Source organism: Nerophis ophidion, linkage group LG04, assembly GCF_033978795.1.
Source record: "Nerophis ophidion isolate RoL-2023_Sa linkage group LG04, RoL_Noph_v1.0, whole genome shotgun sequence".
In the NCBI taxonomy this organism is placed as follows: Eukaryota; Metazoa; Chordata; class Actinopteri; order Syngnathiformes; family Syngnathidae; genus Nerophis; species Nerophis ophidion.
The window spans coordinates 75077031-75099728 of record NC_084614.1 but is presented as its reverse complement, the minus strand read 5'-3'; the positions used below and the strand labels follow the sequence as shown (position 1 = coordinate 75099728).

Here is a 22698-nt window from a genome sequence, read left to right as displayed (position 1 = left end):
TATTCTCATGTAATCCCAAAGAAAAATCTGGACATATTCTCAATTAATCCCAAAGAAAAATCTGGACATATTCTCATTTATTCCCATAGAAAAATTTGGACATCATTTAATCACATAGGAAAATTTGGACATATTCTCATTTAATCCCATAGAAAAGTTTGGACATATTTCCATTTAATCCCATAGAAAAAATTGGACAGATTCTCATTTAATCACTTATGAAAGTTTGGACATATTGTCATGTATTCCCATAGAAAAATTTGGACATCATTTAATCACATAGGAAAATTTGGACATATTCTCATTTAATCCCATAGAAAAGTTTGGACATATTTCCATTTAATCCCATAGAAAAAATTGGACAGATTCTAATTTAATCACTTATGAAAGTTTGGACATATTCTCATTTAATCCCATAGAAAAGTTTGGACATATTGCCCTTTAATCACAAAGGAACATTTGGACATCATTTAATCACATAGGAAAGTTTGAACATATTCTCATTTAATCCCATTGAAAAATTTGGACAGATTCTCTTTTAATCGCATAGGAAAGTGTGGACATATTCTCATTAAATCCCAAAGAACAGTTGAACAACTTCTTGTTTAATCACATCGAAACGTTTGGACATATTCTCATGTAATCCCAAAGAAAAGTCTGGACATTCTAATTTAATCCCAAAGAAAAGTCTGGACATTCTAATTTAATCCCAAAGAAAATTTGGGACATATTGCCATTTAATCACATAGGAAATTTGGACATGTTCTCATTTAATCCCATAGAAAAATATGGACATATTCTCATTTAATCACATAGGAAAGTGTGGACATATACTAATTTAATCACATTAGAAATGTTGATTATATTCTTGTTTAATCACGTTAGAACGTTTGGACATATTCTCATTTAATCACATTAGAAATTTTGATCATATTCTTGTTTAATCACGTAAGAACCCTTGGACATTTTCTCATTTGATCACAAAGAAAATGTTGGACATATTCTCATTTAATCCCAGGAAATTTTGGATATATTCTCATTTAATCCCATAGCAAATATGGACATATCCTCATTTAATCCCATAGAAATATGTGGACATATTCTCATTTAATCCCATAGAAAAATGTGGACAGATTCTCATTTAATCCCTTAGAAAAATCTGGACATATTCTCATTTTATCCCATAAAAATGTTTGGACATACTGCCATTTAATCCCATGGAAAAAAATGGACAGATTCTCATTTAATCACATTACAAAATTTTGATCATATTCTTGTTTAATCACGTAAGAACCCATGGACATTTTCTCATTTGATACCAGGAAATTTTGGATATATTCTCATTTAATCCCATGGAAAAATGTGGACATATTCTCATTTAATCCCAGGAAATTTTGGATATATTCTCATTTAATCCCATAGAAAAATGTGGACATATTCTCATTTAATCCCATAGAAAAATGTGGACATATTCTCGTTTAATCCCATAGAAAAATGTGGACAGATTCTCATTTAATCCCATAGAAAAATGTGGACATATTCTCATTTTATCCCATAAAAACGTTTGGACATACTGCCATTTAATCACGTAGGAAAATTTGGACACGTTCTCATTTAATCCCATGGGAAAAAATGGACAGATTCTCATTTAATCACATTAGAAATTTTGATCATATTCTTGTTTAATCACGTAAGAACCCATGGACATTTTCTCATTTGATCACAAAGAAAAATTTTGGACATATTCTCATTTAATCCCAGGAAATTTTGGATATATTCTCATTTAATCCCATAGAAAAATGTGTACATATTCTCATTTAATCCCATAGAAAAATGTGGACAGATTCTCATTTAATCCCATAGAAAAATGTGGACAGATTCTCATTTAATCACATAGGAAAATGTGGACATATTCTCATTTAATCCCATAGAAAAATGTGGACAGATTCTCATTTAATCCCATAGAAAAACGTGGACATTATCTCATTTAATCCCATAGAAAAATGTGGACATATTCTCATTTAATCCCATAGAAAAATGTGGACATATTCTCATTTAATCCCATAAAAAATGTGGACATATTCTCATTTAATCCCATAGAAAAATGTGGACAGATTCTCATTTAATCCCATAGAAAAATGTGGACAGATTCTCATTTAATCTCATAGAAAAATGTGGACATATCCTCATTTAATCCCATAGAAAAATGTGGACATATTCTCATTTAATCCCATAGAAAAATGTGGACATATTCTCATTTAATCCCATAAAAAATGTGGACATATTCTCATTTAATCCCATAGAAAAATGTGGACATATTCTCATTTAATCCCATAGAAAAATGTGGACATATTCTCATTTAATCCCTTAGAAAAATGTGGACAGATTCTCATTTAATCCCATAGAAAAATGTGGACAGATTCTCATTTAATCACATGGAAAAAGGTGGACATATTCTCATTTAATCACATAGGAAAATGTGGACATATTCTCATTTAATGCCTTAGAAAAATGTGGACATATTCTCATTTAATCCCATAAAAAATGTGGACAGATTCTCATTTAATCCCATAGAAAAATGTGGACATATTCTCATTTAATCACATAGGAAAATGTGGACATATTCTCATTTAATGCCTTAGAAAAATGTGGACATATTGTCATTTAATCCCATAAAAAATGTGGACATATTCTCATTTAATCCCATAGAAAAATGTGGACATATTCTCATTTAATCCCATAGAAAAATGTGGACATATTCTCATTTAATCCCATAAAAAATGTGGACATATTCTCATTTAATCCCATAGAAAAATGTGGACATATTCTCATTTAATCACATAGGAAAGTGTGGACATATACTAATTTAATCACATTAGAAATGTTGATTATATTCTTGTTTAATCACGTTAGAACGTTTGGACATATTCTCATTTAATCCCATGGGAAAAAAATGGACAGATTCTCATTTAATCACATTAGAAATTTTGATCATATTCTTGTTTAATCACGTAAGAACCCTTGGACATTTTCTCATTTGATCACAAAGAAAAATTTTGGACATATTCTCATTTAATCCCGGGAAATTTTGGATATATTCTCATTTAATCCCATAGCAAATATGGACATATTCTCATTTAATCCCATAGAAAAATGTGGACAGATTCTCATTTAATCACATAGGAAAATGTGGACAGATTCTTATTTAATCCCTTATAAAAATGTGGACATATTCTCATTTAATCACATAGAAAAATGTGGACATATTCTCATTTAATCCCATAGAAAAATGTGGACAGATTCTCATTTAATCCCATAGAAAAATGTGGACATATTCTCATTTAATCACATAGAAAAATGTGGACATATTCTCATTTAATCCCATAGGAAAATGTGGACAGATTCTCATTTAATCACATACGAAAATGTGGACAGATTCTCATTTAATCCCATAGAAAAATGTGGACAGATTCTCATTTAATCCCATAGAAAAATGTGGACATATTCTCATTTAATCACATAGAAAAATGTGGACATATTCTCACTTAATCCCATAGGAAAATGTGGACAGATTCTCATTTAATCCCATAGAAAAATGTGGACAGATTCTCATTTAATCCCATAGAAAAATGTGGACAGATTCTCATTTAATCCCATAGAAAAATGTGGACAGATTCTCATTTAATCACATAGGAAAATGCGGACAGATTCTTATTTAATCCTATAGAAAAATGTGGACATATTCTCATTTAATCACATAGAAAAATCTGGACAGATTCTCATTTAATCACATAGGAAAGTGTGGACATATGAGTTTTGTTGATGTTATTGACCTATGTGGAGTGTGCTAATCAGACATATATGGTCACGGCATGACTGCAAGCTAATCGATGCTAACATGTTATTTAGGCTAGCTGTATGTACATATTGCATCATTATGCTTCATTTGTAGGTATATTTGCATCCAGCCTTTTCCTCCTCCCTCATTTAATGCCAAACAAACACATACCAATCGTTGGTTGCAAGGTGATCACCAAATTCGTCCTCGCTTCCTCCCGTGCCGCTGTCTTCAATTTCGTTTTCGCTACCTGCCTCCACACTCCAACCATCCGTTTCAATACATGCGTGATTTGTTCAATCGCTTATGGCGCTGGAGTCTGAATCCGAGCTAATATCGCTACACCTTTCTGTGCTATCCGCCATGTTTGTTTCTGTGTGATCACGCTGTGACGGGCAGATATAACGACGGTTAAAATCAGGCACTTTGAAGCCGTTTTTCGGGATATTGCGTGATGGGTAAAATTTTGAGAAAAACTTGGAAAAATAAAATAAGCCACTGGGAACTGATTTTTATTGGTTTTAACCCTTCAGAAATTGTGATAATGTTCCCCTTTAACACGATGAGTAATTAGTAATTCCGCTGGTAATCACAGTGTTAAAAATAACGTTCAAAATATAAAACCTTCTCATGCATTTTAATCCATCCATTCGTTTCTATTGGACCTGTTCAAGAAGTCGCATTAATGGTCAAAAGTGTTTTATTTATTATTGGTTACCTTCAGAGTAAAAATGTTGTTCAAAAGAATAAGAGATGCACACATTTCTGATTCGGATTCTGATTTAGTTGTTGGAATCCGGGAAAGTCCAAATAAAAGAGGAGGCGTAGAATTCTCTTGTCAGAGCGTGGGACGACACTACAAGGGTACAGGTCTACTCGTTTTCTCCTCATTGAGCTAAATTGAATCCGGTCTCTGTTTGATTCCTTGCTTCTTGTCTGTTTAATAAATCTCATCAGTGGTTGAACACGGAAATACATTTTAAAATATTTGGCCTTCATGGCTCTCTCAGCCAAAAAGGTTCCCGACCCCTGGTTTACTACAACCACGACTACACACAGGAAGTTCTCTCTTTGAGGAAGCTAGTCCACCAGAGAATTGCAAGTCACACGCCAGCTCCGGCAGAAGAGCTATAAACAAACCACACAAGCTAAGTGATGCGAGAGTACATTCCAGCCTTTAGAGCAGTGGTTCTTAACCTGGGTGCGATCGAACCCTAGGGGTTCGGTGAGTCGGCCTCAGGGGTTCGTCGGCGGAGGTCAAAACACACCCGACTCATCGTATGAATACAAACTTCTCCCTATCGGCGTATTACGGATACAGCAACAGCTGACTGATTTGCAGGTGTGTCATTTGTTGTGAGTTTATGCACTGTGTTGGTTTTGTTGTTTGAACAAGGTGATGTTCATGCACGGTTCATTTTGTGCACCAGTAAAAAAAAACCATGGTAACACTCTAGTACGGGGAACATATTCGCCATTAATTAGTTGATTATTAACACCCTCTAACCCTGACCCTAACCAAATAACTCTAAATTAAGTCTTTGTTACTTAGAATATGTTCCCCCTAGTGTCCAAATAACTCTAAATTAAGTCTTTTTAACTTAGAATATGTTCCCCTAGTGTCTAAATAACTCTAAATTAAATCTTTTTAACTTAGAATATGTTCCCCTAGTTTCCAAATAACTCTAAATTAAGTCTTTATTACTTAGAATATGTTCCCCTAGTGTCCAAAAAACTCTATATTAGGTCTTTGTTACTTAGAATATGTTCCCCTAGTGTCCAAATAACTCTAAATTAAGTCTTTTTAACTTAGAATATGTTCCCCTAGTGTCTAAATAACTCTAAATTAAATATTTTTAACTTAGAATATGTTCCCTTAGTGTCCAAATAACTCTATATTAGGTCTTTGTTAATTACAATATGTTCCCCTAGTGTCTAAATAACTCTAAATTAAGTCTTTTTAACTTAGAATATGTTCCTCTAGTGCCTAAATAACTCTAAATAAAGTATTTTTAACTTAGAATATGTTCCCCTAGTGTCCAAATAACTCTAAATTAAGTCTTTGTTACTTAGAATATGTTCCCCTGATTTCCAAATATTTTTAAATTAAGTCTTTATTACTTAGAATATGTTCCCCTAGTGTCCAAATAACTCTATATTAGGTCTTTGTTAATTACAATATGTTCCCTTAGTGTCCAAATAACTCTAAATTAAGTCTTTTTAACTTAGAATATGTTCCCCTAGTGTCTAAATAACTCTAAAATACGTCTTTGTTACTTTGACTATGTTCCCCTGGTGTCCAAATAACTCTAAATTAGGTCTTTGTTACTTAAATATGTTCCCCTAGTGTCCAAATAACTCTAAATTAAGTCTCTATTACTTAGAATATGTTCCCCTAGTGTCCAAATAACTCTAAAGTAAGTCTTTTTAACTTAGAATATGTTCCCCTAGTGTCCAAATAACTCTGAATTAAGTCTTTGTTACTTAAAATATGTTCCCCTAGTGTCCAAATAACTCTACATTAAGTCTTTTTAACCTAGAATATGTTCCCCTAGTGTCCAAATAACTCTAAATTAAGTCTTTTTAACTTTGAATATGTTCCCCTAGTGTCTAAATAACTCTAAATTAAGTCTTTGTTACTTAGAATATGTTCCCCTAGTGTCCAAATAACTCTAAATTAGGTCTTTATTACTTAGACTATTTTCCCCTAGTGTCCAAATAACTCTAAATTAAGTCTTTGTTACTTAGAATATGTTCCCCTAGTGTCCAAATAACTCTAAATTAAGTCTCTGTTACTTAGAATATGTTCCCCTAGTGTCTAAATAACTCTAAATTAAGTGTTTGTTACATAGAATATGTTCCCCTAGTGTCCAAATAACTCAAAATTAATTCTTTTTAACTTAGAATATGTTCCCCTGGTGTCCAAATAACTCTAAATTAATTCTTTTTAACTTAGAATATGTTCCCCTAGTGTCCAAATAACTCTAAATTAAGTCTCTGTCACTTAGAATATGTTCCCCTAGTGTCCAAATAACTCTAAATTAAGTCTCTGTCACTTAGAATATGTTCCCCTAGTGTCCAAATAACTCTATATTAGGTCTTTGTTACTTAGAATATGTTCCCCTAGTGTCCAAAAAACTCTATATTAGGTCTTTGTTACTTAGAATATGTTCCCCTAGTGTCCAAAAAACTCTATATTAGGTCTTTGTTACTTAGAATATGTTCCCCTAGTGTCCAAATAACTCTAAATTAAGTCTCTATTACTTAGAATATGTTCCCCTAGTGTCCAAATAACTCTAAAGTAAGTCTTTTTAACTTAGAATATGTTCCCCTAGTGTCCAAATAACTCTGAATTAAGTCTTTGTTACTTAAAATATGTTCCCCTAGTGTCCAAATAACTCTACATTAAGTCTTTTTAACCTAGAATATGTTCCCCTAGTGTCCAAATAACTCTAAATTAAGTCTTTTTAACTTTGAATATGTTCCCCTAGTGTCTAAATAACTCTAAATTAAGTCTTTGTTACTTAGAATATGTTCCCCTAGTGTCCAAATAACTCTAAATTAGGTCTTTATTACTTAGACTATTTTCCCCTAGTGTCCAAATAACTCTAAATTAAGTCTTTGTTACTTAGAATATGTTCCCCTAGTGTCCAAATAACTCTAAATTAAGTCTCTGTTACTTAGAATATGTTCCCCTAGTGTCTAAATAACTCTAAATTAAGTGTTTGTTACATAGAATATGTTCCCCTAGTGTCCAAATAACTCAAAATTAATTCTTTTTAACTTAGAATATGTTCCCCTGGTGTCCAAATAACTCTAAATTAATTCTTTTTAACTTAGAATATGTTCCCCTAGTGTCCAAATAACTCTAAATTAAGTCTCTGTCACTTAGAATATGTTCCCCTAGTGTCCAAATAACTCTAAATTAAGTCTCTGTCACTTAGAATATGTTCCCCTAGTGTCCAAATAACTCTATATTAGGTCTTTGTTACTTAGAATATGTTCCCCTAGTGTCCAAAAAACTCTATATTAGGTCTTTGTTACTTAGAATATGTTCCCCTAGTGTCCAAAAAACTCTATATTAGGTCTTTGTTACTTAGAATATGTTCCCCTAGTGTCCAAATAACTCTAAATTAAGTCTTTTTAACTTAGAATATGTTCCCCTAGTTTCCAAATAACTCTAAATTAAGTCTTTATTACTTAGAATATGTTCCCCTAGTGTCCAAATAACTCTATATTAGGTCTTTGTTACTTAGAATATGTTCCCCTAGTGTCCAAAAAACTCTATATTAGGTCTTTGTTACTTAGAATATGTTCCCCTAGTGTCCAAAAAACTCTATATTAGGTCTTTGTTACTTAGAATATGTTCCCCTAGTGTCCAAATAACTCTAAATTAAGTCTTTTTAACTTAGAATATGTTCCCCTAGTGTCTAAATAACTCTAAATTAAATATTTTTAACTTTGAATATGTTCCCTTAGTGTCCAAATAACTCTATATTAGGTCTTTGTTAAGTAAAATATGTTCCCCTAGTGTCTAAATAACTCTAAATTAAGTCTTTTTAACTTAGAATATGTTCCTCTAGTGCCTAAATAACTCTAAATAAAGTATTTTTAACTTAGAATATGTTCCCCTAGTGTCCAAATAACTCTAAATTAAGTCTTTGTTACTTAGAATATGTTCCCCTGATTTCCAAATATTTTTAAATTAAGTCTTTATTACTTAGAATATGTTCCCCTAGTGTCCAAATAACTCTATATTAGGTCTTTGTTAATTACAATATGTTCCCTTAGTGTCCAAATAACTCTAAATTAAGTCTTTTTAACTTAGAATATGTTCCCCTAGTGTCTAAATAACTCTAAAATACGTCTTTGTTACTTTGACTATGTTCCCCTAGTGTCCAAATAACTCTAAATTAGGTCTTTGTTACTTAAATATGTTCCGCTAGTGTCCAAATAACTCTAAATTAAGTCTCTATTACTTAGAATATGTTCCCCTAGTGTCCAAATAACTCTAAAGTAAGTCTTTTTAACTTAGAATATGTTCCCCTAGTGTCCAAATAACTCTGAATTAAGTCTTTGTTACTTAAAATATGTTCACCTAGTGTCCAAATAACTCTACATTAAGTCTTTTTAACCTAGAATATGTTCCCCTAGTGTCCAAATAACTCTAAATTAAGTCTTTTTAACTTTGAATATGTTCCCCTAGTGTCTAAATAACTCTAAATTAAATATTTTTAACTTAGAATATGTTCCCCTAGTTTCCAAATAACTCTAAATTAAGTCTTTCTTACTTAGAATATGTTCCCCTAGTGTCCAAATAACTCTAGATTAAGTCTTTTTAACTTAGAATATGTTCCCCTAGTGTCTAAATAACTCTAAAATACGTCTTTGTTACTTTGACTATGTTCCCCTAGTGTCCAAATAACTCTAAATTAGGTCTTTGTTACTTAAATATGTTCCCCTAGTGTCCAAATAACTCTAAATTAAGTCTCTATTACTTAGAGTATGTTCCCCTAGTGTCCAAATAACTCTAAAGTAAGTCTTTTTAACTTAGAATATGTTCCCCTAGTGTCCAAATAACTCTGAATTAAGTCTTTATTACTTAAAATATGTTCCCCTAGTGTCCAAATAACTCTACATTAAGTCTTTTTAACCTAGAATATGTTCCCCTAGTGTCCAAATAACTCTAAATTAAGTATTTTTAACTTTGAATATGTTCCCCTAGTGTCTAAATAACTCTAAATTAAGTCTTTGTTACTTAGAATATGTTCCCCTAGTGTCCAAATAACTCTAAATTAGGTCTTTATTACTTAGACTATTTTCCCCTAGTGTCCAAATAACTCTAAATTAAGTCTTTGTTACTTAGAATATTTTCCCCTAGTGTCCAAATAACTCTAAATTAAGTCTCTGTTACTTAGAATATGTTCCCCTAGTGTCTAAATAACTCTAAATTAAGTGTTTGTTACATAGAATATGTTCCCCTAGTGTCTAAATAACTCTAAATTAAGTGTTTGTTACATAGAATATGTTCCCCTAGTGTCCAAATAACTCAAAATTAATTCTTTTTAACTTAGAATATGTTCCCCTGGTGTCCAAATAACTCTAAATTAATTCTTTTTAACTTAGAATATGTTCCCCTAGTGTCCAAATAACTCTAAATTAAGTCTCTGTTACTTAGAATATGTTCCCCTAGTGTCTAAATAACTCTAAATTAAGTGTTTGTTACAAAGAATATGTTCCCCTAGTGTCCAAATAACTCTAAATTAAGTCTTTTTAACTTACAATATGTTCCCCTAGTGTCTAAATAACTCAAAATTAAATCTTTTTAACTTAGAATATGTTCCCCTAGTTTCCAAATAACTCTAAATTAAGTCTTTATTACTTAGAATATGTTCCCCTAGTTTCCAAATAACTCTATATTAGGTCTTTGTTACTTAGAATATGTTCCCCTAGTGTCCAAAAAACTCTATATTAGGTCTTTGTTACTTAGAATATGTTCCCCTAGTGTCCAAATAACTCTAAATTAAGTCTTTTTAACTTAGAATATGTTCCCCTAGTGTCTAAATAACTCTAAATTAAATATTTTCAACTTAGAATATGTTCCCTTAGTGTCCAAATAACTCTATATTAGGTCTTTGTTAATTACAATATGTTCCCCTAGTGTCTAAATAACTCTAAATTAAGTCTTTTTAACTTAGAATATGTTCCTCTAGTGCCTAAATAACTCTAAATAAAGTATTTTTAACTTAGAATATGTTCCCCTAGTGTCCAAATAACTCTAAATTAAGTCTTTGTTACTTAGAATATGTTCCCCTGATTTCCAAATATTTTTAAATTAAGTCTTTATTACTTAGAATATGTTCCCTTAGTGTCCAAATAACTCTAAATTAAGTCTTTTTAACTTAGAATATGTTCCCCTAGTGTCTAAATAACTCTAAAATACGTCTTTGTTACTTTGACTATGTTCCCCTAGTGTCCAAATAACTCTAAATTAGGTCTTTGTTACTTAAATATGTTCCCCTAGTGTCCAAATAACTCTAAATTAAGTCTCTATTACTTAGAATATGTTCCCCTAGTGTCCAAATAACTCTAAAGTAAGTCTTTTTAACTTAGAATATGTTCCCCTAGTGTCCAAATAACTCTGAATTAAGTCTTTGTTACTTAAAATATGTTCCCCTAGTGTCCAAATAACTCTACATTAAGTCTTTTTAACCTAGAATATGTTCCCCTAGTGTCCAAATAACTCTAAATTAAGTCTTTTTAACTTTGAATATGTTCCCCTAGTGTCCAAATAACTCTAAATTAAGTCTCTATTACTTAGAATATGTTCCCCTAGTGTCCAAATAACTCTAAAGTAAGTCTTTTTAACTTAGAATATGTTCCCCTAGTGTCCAAATAACTCTGAATTAAGTCTTTGTTACTTAAAATATGTTCCCCTAGTGTCCAAATAACTCTACATTAAGTCTTTTTAACCTAGAATATGTTCCCCTAGTGTCCAAATAACTCTAAATTAAGTCTTTTTAACTTTGAATATGTTCCCCTAGTGTCTAAATAACTCTAAATTAAGTCTTTGTTACTTAGAATATGTTCCCCTAGTGTCCAAATAACTCTACATTAAGTCTTTTTAACCTAGAATATGTTCCCCTAGTGTCCAAATAACTCTAAATTAAGTATTTTTAACTTTGAATATGTTCCCCTAGTGTCCAAATAACTCTAAATTAAGTCTCTGTTACTTAGAATATGTTCCCCTAGTGTCTAAATAACTCTAAATTAAGTGTTTGTTACATAGAATATGTTCCCCTAGTGTCCAAATAACTCAAAATTAATTCTTTTTAACTTAGAATATGTTCCCCTGGTGTCCAAATAACTCTAAATTAATTCTTTTTAAATTAGAATATGTTCCCTAGTGTCCAAATAACTCTAAATTAAGTCTCTGTTACTTAGAATATGTTCCCCTAGTGTCTAAATAACTCTAAATTAAGTGTTTGTTACAAAGAATATGTTCCCCTAGTGTCCAAATAACTCTAAATTAAGTCTTTTTAACTTAGAATATGTTCCCCTAGTGTCCAAATAACTCTAAATTAAGTCTTTTTAACTTAGAATATGTTCCCCTAGTGTCTAAATAACTCTAAATTAAATATTTTTAACTTAGAATATGTTCCCTTAGTGTCCAAATAACTCTATATTAGGTCTTTGTTAATTACAATATGTTCCCCTAGTGTCTAAATAACTCTAAATTAAGTCTTTTTAACTTAGAATATGTTCCTCTAGTGCCTAAATAACTCTAAATTAAGTCTTTTTAACTTAGAATATGTTCCCCTAGTGTCCAAATAACTCTAAATTAAGTCTTTTTAACTTAGAATATGTTCCCCTAGTGTCTAAATAACTCTAAATTAAATATTTTTAACTTAGAATATGTTCCCTTAGTGTCCAAATAACTCTATATTAGGTCTTTGTTAATTACAATATGTTCCCTTAGTGTCCAAATAACTCTAAAATAAGTCTTTTTAACTTAGAATATGTTCCCCTAGTGTCTAAATAACTCTAAAATACGTCTTTGTTACTTTGACTATGTTCCCCTAGTGTCCAAATAACTCTAAATTAGGTCTTTGTTACTTAAATATGTTCTCCTAGTGTCCAAATAACTCTAAATTAAGTCTGTATTACTTAGAATATGTTCCCCTAGTGTCCAAATAACTCTAAAGTAAGTCTTTTTAACTTAGAATATGTTCCCCTAGTGTCCAAATAACTCTGAATTAAGTCTTTGTTACTTAAAATATGTTCCCCTAGTGTCCAAATAACTCTACATTAAGTCTTTTTAACCTAGAATATGTTCCCCTAGTGTCCAAATAACTCTAAATTAGGTCTTTATTACTTAGACTATTTTCCCCTAGTGTCCAAATAACTCTAAATTAAGTCTTTGTTACTTAGAATATGTTCCCCTAGTGTCCAAATAACTCTAAATTAAGTCTCTGTTACTTAGAATATGTTCCCCTAGTGTCTAAATAACTCTAAATTAAGTGTTTGTTACATAGAATATGTTCCCCTAGTGTCCAAATAACTCAAAATTAATTCTTTTCAACTTAGAATATGTTCCCCTGGTGTCCAAATAACTCTAAATTAATTCTTTTTAACTTAGAATATGTTCCCCTAGTGTCCAAATAACTCTAAATTAAGTCTCTGTTACTTAGAATATGTTCCCCTAGTGTCTAAATAACTCTAAATTAAGTGTTTGTTACAAAGAATATGTTCCCCTAGTGTCCAAATAACTCAAAATTAATTCTTTTTAACTTAGAATATGTTCCCCTAGTGTCCAAATAACTCTAAATTAAGTCTTTGTTACTTAGAATATGTTCCCCTAGTGTCCAAATAACTCTAAATTAAGTCTTTTTTTACTTATATGTTCCCCTAGTGTCCAAATAACTCTAAATTAAGTCTTTGTTACTTAGAATATGTTCCCCTAGTGTCCAAATAACTCTAAATTAAGTCTTTGTTACTTATATGTTCCCCTAGTGTCCAAATAACTCTAAATTAAGTCTTTGTTACTTAGAATATGTTCCCCTAGTGTCCAAATAACTTTAAATTAAGTCTTTGTTACTTATATGTTCCCCTAGTGTCCAAATAACTCTAAATTAAGTATTTTTAACTTAGAATATGTTCCCCTAGTGTCCAAATAACTCTAAATTAAGTCTTTTTTAACTTAAAATATGATCCCCTAGTGTTCAAATAACTCTAAATTAAGTCTTTGTTACTTAGAATATGTTCCCCTAGTTTCCAAATATTTTTAAATTAAGTCTTTATTACTTAGAATATGTTCCCCTAGTCTCCAAATAACTCTATATTAGGTCTTTGTTAATTACAATATGTTCCCCTAGTGTCCAAATAACGCTAAATTAAGTCTTTATTACTTAGAATATGTTCCCCTAGTGTCCAAATAACTCTAAATTAAGTGTTTGTAACTTAAAATATGTTCCCCTGGTGTCCAAATAACTCTAAATTAAGTCTTTGTTACTTAGAATATGTTCCCCTAGTGTCCAAATATTTTTAAATTAAGTCTTTATTACTTAGAATATGTTCCCCTAGTGTCCAAATAACTCTATATTAGGTCTTTGTTAATTACAATATGTTCCCCTAGTGTCCAAATAACGCTAAATTAAGTTTTTGTTACTTAGAATATGTTCCCCTAGTGTCCAAATAACTCTAAATTAAGTCTCTGTTACTTAGAATATGTTCCCCTAGTGTCTAAATAACTCTAAATTAAGTGTTTGTTACATAGAATATGTTCCCCTAGTGTCCAAATAACTCAAAATTAATTCTTTTTAACTTAGAATATGTTCCCCTGGTGTCCAAATAACTCTAAATTAATTCTTTTTAACTTAGAATATGTTCCCCTAGTGTCCAAATAACTTTAAATTAAGTCTCTGTTACTTAGAATATGTTCCCTTAGTGTCTAAATAACTCTAAATTAAGTGTTTGTTACAAAGAATATGTTCCCCTAGTGTCCAAATAACTCTAAATTAAGTCTTTTTTACTTATATGTTCCTCTAGTGTCCAAATAACTCTAAATTAAGTCTTTGTTACTTGGAATATGTTCCCCTAGTGTCCAAATAACTCTAAATTAAGTCTTTGTTACTTATATGTTCCCCTAGTGTCCAAATAACTCTAAATTAAGTCTTTGTTACTTAGAATATGTTCCCCTAGTGTCCAAATAACTTTAAATTAAGTCTTTGTTACTTATATGTTCCCCTAGTGTCCAAATAACTCTAAATTAAGTATTTTTAACTTAGAATATGTTCCCCTAGTGTCCAAATAACTCTAAATTAAGTCTTTTTTAACTTAAAATATGATCCCCTAGTGTTCAAATAACTCTAAATTAAGTCTTTGTTACTTAGAATATGTTCCCCTAGTTTCCAAATATTTTTAAATTAAGTCTTTATTACTTAGAATATGTTCCCCTAGTCTCCAAATAACTCTATATTAGGTCTTTGTTAATTACAATATGTTCCCCTAGTGTCCAAATAACGCTAAATTAAGTCTTTATTACTTAGAATATGTTCCCCTAGTGTCCAAATAACTCTAAATTCAGTCTTTGTTACTTAGAATTTGTTTCCCATAATAAAGTATAACCAAAAACATATAACTTTGTCTTGAATTTGAAAAAAAAACATTTTATTTTTCACAAAAGAAGGGTTCGGTGAATGTGAATATGAAACTGGTGTGGTTCGGTACCTCCAACAAGGTTAAGAACCACTGCCTTAGACCTCAACTGGCGTAGCATTTCCCGATTCAGTCCCTATCTCTTGTAGTCCTCCTCCAGTTTTAGCTTCTCGCCGTTGTTGGGGAAGGTGGCGTCGGCGCTCGCTTGCACTTTATCGAAGAAGTTGAAATCGGCCACGTAGCGGCCACTGGGGGTGCTGAAGAGCACGGGCTTGAACTCGTAGCCCCACAGGATCTCCTGGGGGATGTAGGACGTGCGGCTCTGGCACGTGGCGGCGGTGGACTCCATGGTGCCGTTGAGGGTCACCAGCAGCTCGAAGTCTCGACTCTGCAGGTTGTCGGCGGTCAAGTCCGCTAGCGGGCTGCGCTCGTCCAGAATGTGGTAGAAGGTGAGCGGCAGGATGAGGAAGGGGCACTCGCTGCTGGAGTCCATGAAGAAGTCCAGCGAGGTTTGGTGCACCTGGGTCTTCTCGCCCTCCTGGGTGACGTAGGAGTGCAGGATCTTCCCTGTGAGCTGGCACTGGATCAGCAGGCTCTTCCTCATGTTGGCCACCCTCACCATCAGGCACAGCTGGCCCTGGCGGCGGCAGACCACCGCCGACTGGCTGAACTTGATGGTCTCCGCCCGCTTCTTGGGCCGGGCCAGCTTGGCCAGGAAGGCTCCGGTGACGAAGATCTCGGCCAGACCCGTGATGACCAGCTGGGCCACCAGCGTGAAGATGGCCAGCGGGCACTCCTCCGTGATGTAGCGGAAGCCGTACCCTATGGTGGTCTGCGATTCCAGCGAGAAGAGGAAGGCGCCGGTGAAGGTCTTGACGTTCTCCAGACACGGCGTGTGGTTGGAGGGCAGCGTGGCCTCCAGGTCCCCATTGCCCATGCTGATGAAGTAGAAGAGCACGCCGAAGATGAACCAGGTGATGACGAAGGTGGAGGCGAACAGAGTGAGCTTGTAGCGCCACTTCATGTCCACCACCGTGGTCCAGATGTCGTGGAGGTACAGCTTGACCATGCCCTCCACGTTGTCGATGTGGACCTGGTTGCGTCCGTCTTTGGACACGATCCTCCGCCGCACCTTCTTGACCGCCATCACGCTGCTTGTCTCAGAGGGACCTCCCGCTTTCACTTCCGCATCGTCCGAGCACTGACTGACCAACAAGAAGACCACGTGAGTCCACACCACACACACTGCAAAAAGTGAAATCTAAGTACAAACCCCGTTTCCATATGAGTCGGGAAATATAAACGGAATACAATGATTTGCAAATCCTTTTCAACCCATATTCAGTTGAATGCACTACAAAGACAAAGATATTTGATGTTCAAACTCATACTTTTTTTTTTTTTTTTGCAAATAATAATTAACTTAGAATATCATGGCTGCAACACGTGCCAAAGTAGTTGGGAAAGGGCATGTTCACCACTGTGTTACATCACCTTTTCTCTTAACAACACTCAATAAACCTTTGGGAACTGAGGAAACTAATTGTTGAAGCTTTGAAAGTGGAATTCTTTCCCATTCTTGTTTTATATAGAGCTTCAGTCGTTCAACAGTCTGGGGTGTCCGCTGTCGTATTTTACGCTTCATAATGCGTCACGGTGGCAGAGGGGTTAGTGCGTCTGCCTCAATACGAAGGTCCTGCAGTCCTGGGTTCAAATCCAGGCTCTGGATCTTTCTGTGTGGAGTTTGCATGTTCTCCCCGTGAATGCGTGGGTTCCCTCCGGGTACTCCGGCTTCCTCCCACCTCCAAAGACATGCACCTGGGGATAGGTTGATTGGCAACACTAAATTGGCCCTAGTGTGTGAATGTGAGTGTGAATGTTGTCTGTCTATCTGTGTTGGCCCTGCGATGAGGTGGCGACTTGTCCAGAGTGTACCCCGCCTTCCGCCCGATTGTAGCTGAGATAGGCGCCAGCGCCCCCCGCGACCCCGAAAGGGAATAAGCGGTAGGAAATGGATGGATAATGCGCCACACATTTTCGATGGGAGACAGGTCTGGACTGCAGGCGGGCCAGGAAAGTACCCGCACTCTTTTACTACGAAGCCACGCTGATGTAACACTTGTCTTGCTGAAATAATCAGGGGCGTCCATGATAAAGTTGCTTGGATGACAACATATGTTGTTCCAAAACCTGTATGGACCTTTCAGCATTAATGGTGCCTTCACAGATGTGTAAGTTACCCATGCCTTGGGCACTAATACACCCCCATACCATCACAGATGCTGGCTTTTGAACATTGCGCCTATAACAATCCAAATGGTTATTTTCCTCTTTGTTCCAGAGGACACCACGTCCTCTGTTTCCAATTATAATTTGAAATGTGGACTCGTCAGACCATAGAACACCTTTCCACTTTGCATCAGTCCATCTTAGATGAGCTCGGGCCCAGCCAAGCCGGCGGCGTTTCAGGATATTTTTGATAAATGGGTTTGGCTTTGCATAGTAGAGTTTTAACTTGCACTTACAGATGTAACAACCAACTGTAGTTACTGACAGTGGTTTTATGAAGTGTTACTGAGCACATGTGGTGATATCGTTTACACACTGATGTGGGGTTTTGATGCAGTACCGCCTGAGGGATCAAAAGTCTGTAATATCATCGCTTACGTGCAGTGATTTCTCCAGATTCTCTGAACTTTTTGACCGTAGATGGTAAAATCCCTAAATTCCTTGCAATAGCTCGTTGAGAAATGTTGTTCTAAAACTGTTCGACAATTTGCTCACAAATTGGTGACCCTCGCCCCATCCTTGTTTGTGATTTACTTAGAATTTCATGGAAGCTGCTTTTATACCCAATCATGGCACCCACCTGTTCCCAATTAGCCTGCACACCTGTGGGATGTTCCAAATAAGTGTTTGATGAGAATACCTCAACTTTATCAGTATTTATTGCCACCTTTCCCAACTTCTTAGTCACGTGTTGCTGGCATCAAATTCTAAAGTTAATGATTATTTGCAAAAAAAATTTTTTTATAAGTTTGAACATCAAATATGTTGTCTTTGTAGCATATTGAACTGAATATGGGTTGAAAATGATTTGCACATCTTTGTATTCCGTTTATATTTACATCTAACACAATTTCCCAACTCATATGGAAACAGGGTTTGTAAGATGAAATAGCTCAAATAAGGGGGATATTTGCTTATTTTCTGTCCGGTAAGATCATTCTTCTCACTAAGCAGATTTTATGTTAGAGTTTTACTCGTTTTAAGCGTTTAGGTCCTAAATGATCTCAGTAAGATATTACAGCTTGTTGCTGAGATTTGATGACCTATATTGAGTATAAAACATGCTTGAAAATAGAATATCAACTGTAGCAAAGCTGTGTCGTCAACACTCCCGAGTATAAAACTGCTTTTTCAAAGTAAAATTTCTTAATTTCAAGCATGAAATAAAATAAAAAAAATCATGATTTTGACACAATTGTGTCTCATAATTAAAACCGATGCGAGCCAAATGGACTTTGCGGTTTTATTTTCAATTAACAATAGAAAATACGTACTCATAGTACAGTTGGCACAGTACAGTAAACTGACGGTTAATATCTAAACATTTAACATGTGTCATTTCAAACTATTGTGAACAGAAATAGTTCATGCACATTTAAGTAAATTATTCAAATATGTGCCACACTCTGAAACCCACACCAAACAAGAATGACAAACACATTTCGGGAGAACATCCGCATTGTAACACAACATAAAAACCAGTTCAAATCCCGGCCGAGTCATACCAAAGACCATAAAAAAATGGGACCCATTACTTCCCTGCTTGGCACTCGGCATCAGGGGTTGGAATTGGGGGTTAAATCACCAAAAATGATTCCCGGGCGTGGCCACCGCTGCTGCCCACTGCTCCCCTCACCTCCCAGGGGGTGATCAAGGGTGATGGTTCAAATGCAGAGAATAATTTCGCCACATCTAGTGTGTGTTTGACAATCATTGGTACTTTAACTTTAAGTACTTTAACTACAGAATACTTTTACTGTCATATTTACCTTTTTGTGCTTTTTAAATTGTCAATTGGATTTGAAAATGTATATTTGCATACAGTACAAAAAATATATTGTATATGTATATATGTATTCACTGTATATGTTTACAGTGTATCACAGCTTATAGTATGATTATTTTTAACGCTACAAGAATAATTTCTGTCGATCACTGACAAGGTCTTTAGAGCAGTGGTCCCCAATAATAATAATAATAATAATAAAAAAATATATATATATTTTATTTTTTATTAAATCAACATAAAAAACAATATACACTTACAATTAGTGCACCAACCACAAAAACCTCCCTTTTTCATGACAAAGAAGAAAAAAAAAAATAGAACAGAATAGAATAAAAACACGTACAAAATACACTATGTCTACAATATACTAGCATGAAAGCACCTATAAAAGACACTGTCTAGAATAGAATATAATAAAAGCACCTATAAAAGACACTGTCTAAAATATAATAGAATAAAAGCACCTATAAAAGACACTATAGAACAGAATAGAATAAAAACACCTATAAAATACACTGTCTAGAATTGAATAGAGTAAAAGCACCTATAAAAGACACTATAGAACAGAATAGAATAAAAACACATCAAATACACTGTCTAGAATATAATAGAATGAAAGCACCTATAAAATGCAATATAGAACAGAATAGAATAAAAACACATAAAATACACTATGTCTAGAATATAATAGAATGAAAGCACCTATAAAATGCAATAATAAAAGCACCTATAAAAGACACTATGTCTAGAATAGAATAGAATAAAAACACCTATAAAAGACACTTATGTCTAGGATATAATAGAATAAAAACACATAAAAGACACTTGTGTCTAGAATATAATAGAATAAAAACACCTATTAAAAGCCACTATAGAACAGAATAGAATAAAAACACTTATAAATGACATTATGTCTCAAATAGAATAGAAGCACCTCTAAAAGACACTAATAAAATCACTTATAAAAGACACTATAGAACAGAATAGAATAAAAACACATATAAAAGACACTGTTTAGAATAGAATAAAAGCACCTATAAAAGACACTATAGAACAGAACTATAAAAGACACTATAGAACTGAATAGAATAATAACAAATATAAAAGACACTATGTCTTGAATAGAATAGAATAAAAGCACCTATAAAATACACTTATGTCTAGGATATAATAGAATAAAAACACATATAAAAGACACTTGTGTCTAGAATATAATAGAATAAAAGCACCTATAAAAGACACTATAGAACAGAATAGAATAAAAACACCTATAAACGACATTATGTCTCGAATAGAATAGAAGCACCTCTAAAAGACACTAATAAAATCACTTATAAAAGACACTATAGAACAGAATAGAATAAAAACACATATAAAAGACACTATGTTTAGAATAGAATAGAATAAAAGCACCTATAAAAGACACTATAGAACTGAATAGAATAATAACACATATAAAAGACACTCTTGTCTCGAATAGAATAGAATAAAAGCACCTATAAAATACACTATGTCTAGAATATAATAGAACAAAAGACACTAATACAAGCACCTATAAAAGACACTATAGAACAGAATAGAATAAAAACACATATAAAAGACACTATTTCTAGAATTGAATAAAAGCACATATAAAAGACATGATAAAATAGAATACAAACACCTATAAAAGACACTGTCGGGAATAGAATAGAATAAAAGCGCCTATAAAATACACTGTAGAATAGGAAAATATAAAAACACCTTTAGAATACACTAGTTTATCTAGAATAAAAAAAATATATATAAAATGTATATATGTGTATATATACATATATAAAATGTATATATGTATGTGTGTGTGTCATCTTACCTACTGTCAGGTGTTTTTTTTTTTTGCTCTTGTCCACCACAGTGCACCCGTAGACGACTTCAGGTCTTGTTTGTGTTAAGTGAACTTTAGCACAGGAGAATTGGATGTGTTGAATATGAGGACAGACTCATCGAAGCCCTGCCCCTCGCTCACCTGTCCACTAGTCCGCCGGTGCCTCAAGTCTTGTTGCTGCTTCTTTTAAAGTCTGTTGTGGCTTGACACACTCGCCCAGATTTATGGAGCCAATTGTTCTCTGAAGGTCACCTGTGTTCAGTTTGGCACTGGCAAAGAAGAAGGTTGCACAGAAAGACCACATTCACACACTAGTGTTAGTCACAAAGTCACAGTGAGAACATGCAAACGCCACACAGAAAGACCCAGAGCCCGGGGATCGAACCCGGGATCTTCTTATCGCGAGGCACGTGCACACTAACCCCTGTTTCACCGGGATAACCATAGAACGTTTCAGTTTGACTTTGACCTGGTTGCCTTATAAAGGGGGAGAACATTCTCTCAGAGACAAGAGAATATGTTACAATGTTATGGAATGGTGGCGGCATTTTCACCCCGGAACAGACGGTTTGTGGTCCCGTTTCTTTTCTATGTTTCCAAAAAGTCTTAAGAAGCGATACTAGACTTCAGATGGGGCTCGGTATGCAGGAAGTTGTTACTTAATCACTTTCAGGCTTTGTTATTAACTGTATTGTTATTGCACACATTCCTTTAGGCTAGGTGTGTGTTTGTGTGTGTGTGTGTGTGTGTGTGTGTGTGTGTGTGTGTGTGTGTGTGTGTGTGTGTGTGTGTGTGTGTGTGTTCTGGCAATGCTGACTTAATGGGGACATCGCTCTGTTTAAACAGTCACCTTTAGGGGACCTCTGACGGTATGAGGACAAAAAAACAGGTCCCCTAAAGCAGTGTTTTTCAACCACTGCGCCGCGGCACACTATCAATCAATCAATCAATCAATGTTTACTTATATAGCCCTAAATCACTAGTGTCTCAAAGGGCTGCACAGACCACTACGACATCCTCGGTAGGCCCACATAAGGGCAAGGAAAACTCACACCCAGTGGGACGTCGGTGACAATGATGACTATGAGAACCTTGGAGAGGAGGAAAGCAATGGATGTCGAGCGGGTCTAACACGATACTGTGAAAGTTCAATCCATAATGGATCCAACACAGTCGCGAGAGTCCAGTCCAAAGCGGATCCAACACAGCAGCGAGAGTCCCGTTCACAGCGGAGCCAGCAGGAAACCATCCCAAGTGGAGGCGGATCAGCAGCGCAGAGATGTCCCCAGCCGATACACAGGCAAGCAGTACATGGCCACCGGATCGGACCGGACCCCCTCCACAAGGGAGAGTGGGACATAGAAGAAAAAGAAAAGAAACGGCAGATCAACTGGTCTAAAAAGGGAGTCTATTTAAAGGCTAGTGTGCCGTGGGATACAGTCTTGTGTGCCGTGGGAGATGATCTAAATTCACCTATTTGGGTTGAAAATATATTTTGCAAACCAGTAATTATAGTCAGCAAATAATCGATCAATCAATCAATCAATCAATGTTTACTTATATAGCCCTAAATCACTAGTGTCTCAAAGGGCTGCACAAACCACAACACAAACCACTACGACATCCTCGGTAGGCCCACATAATGCGTTGTTGTTGTTGAGTGTCGGTAACCGTGTAATACTTTTCCATATCAGTAGGTGGCAGCCGGTAGCTAATTTCTTTGTAGATGTCGGGAACCGCGGGAGGCAGTGTGCAGGTAAA

General features: G+C 34.4%; 2 protein-coding genes across 2 annotated transcripts in view; one reads left to right on the top strand and one right to left on the bottom strand.

Annotated features, from left to right (window-relative positions):
• LOC133551882 (protein phosphatase 1E-like) overlaps positions 1-22698 on the top strand; it is a 291522-nt gene that overhangs the window by 158398 nt on the left and 110426 nt on the right. The window lies entirely within an intron of this gene.
• Positions 407-21202, bottom strand: LOC133551878 (ATP-sensitive inward rectifier potassium channel 15-like). Its single transcript, XM_061899054.1, has 3 exons — positions 21079-21202; positions 20926-21009; positions 407-16200 (listed from the first exon to the last, which is right to left on the bottom strand). Exon 3 carries the CDS (start codon positions 16140-16142, stop codon positions 15132-15134), a length of 1011 nt encoding a protein of 336 aa, XP_061755038.1. The 5' UTR covers positions 16143-16200; positions 20926-21009; positions 21079-21202; the 3' UTR covers positions 407-15131.

Bases quoted from the DNA above. Each gene is read 5' to 3' on its own strand.
- LOC133551878 (XM_061899054.1), bottom strand. From the start codon at position 16,142: ATGGCGGTCAAGAAGGTGCGGCGGAGGATCGTGTCCAAAGACGGACGC.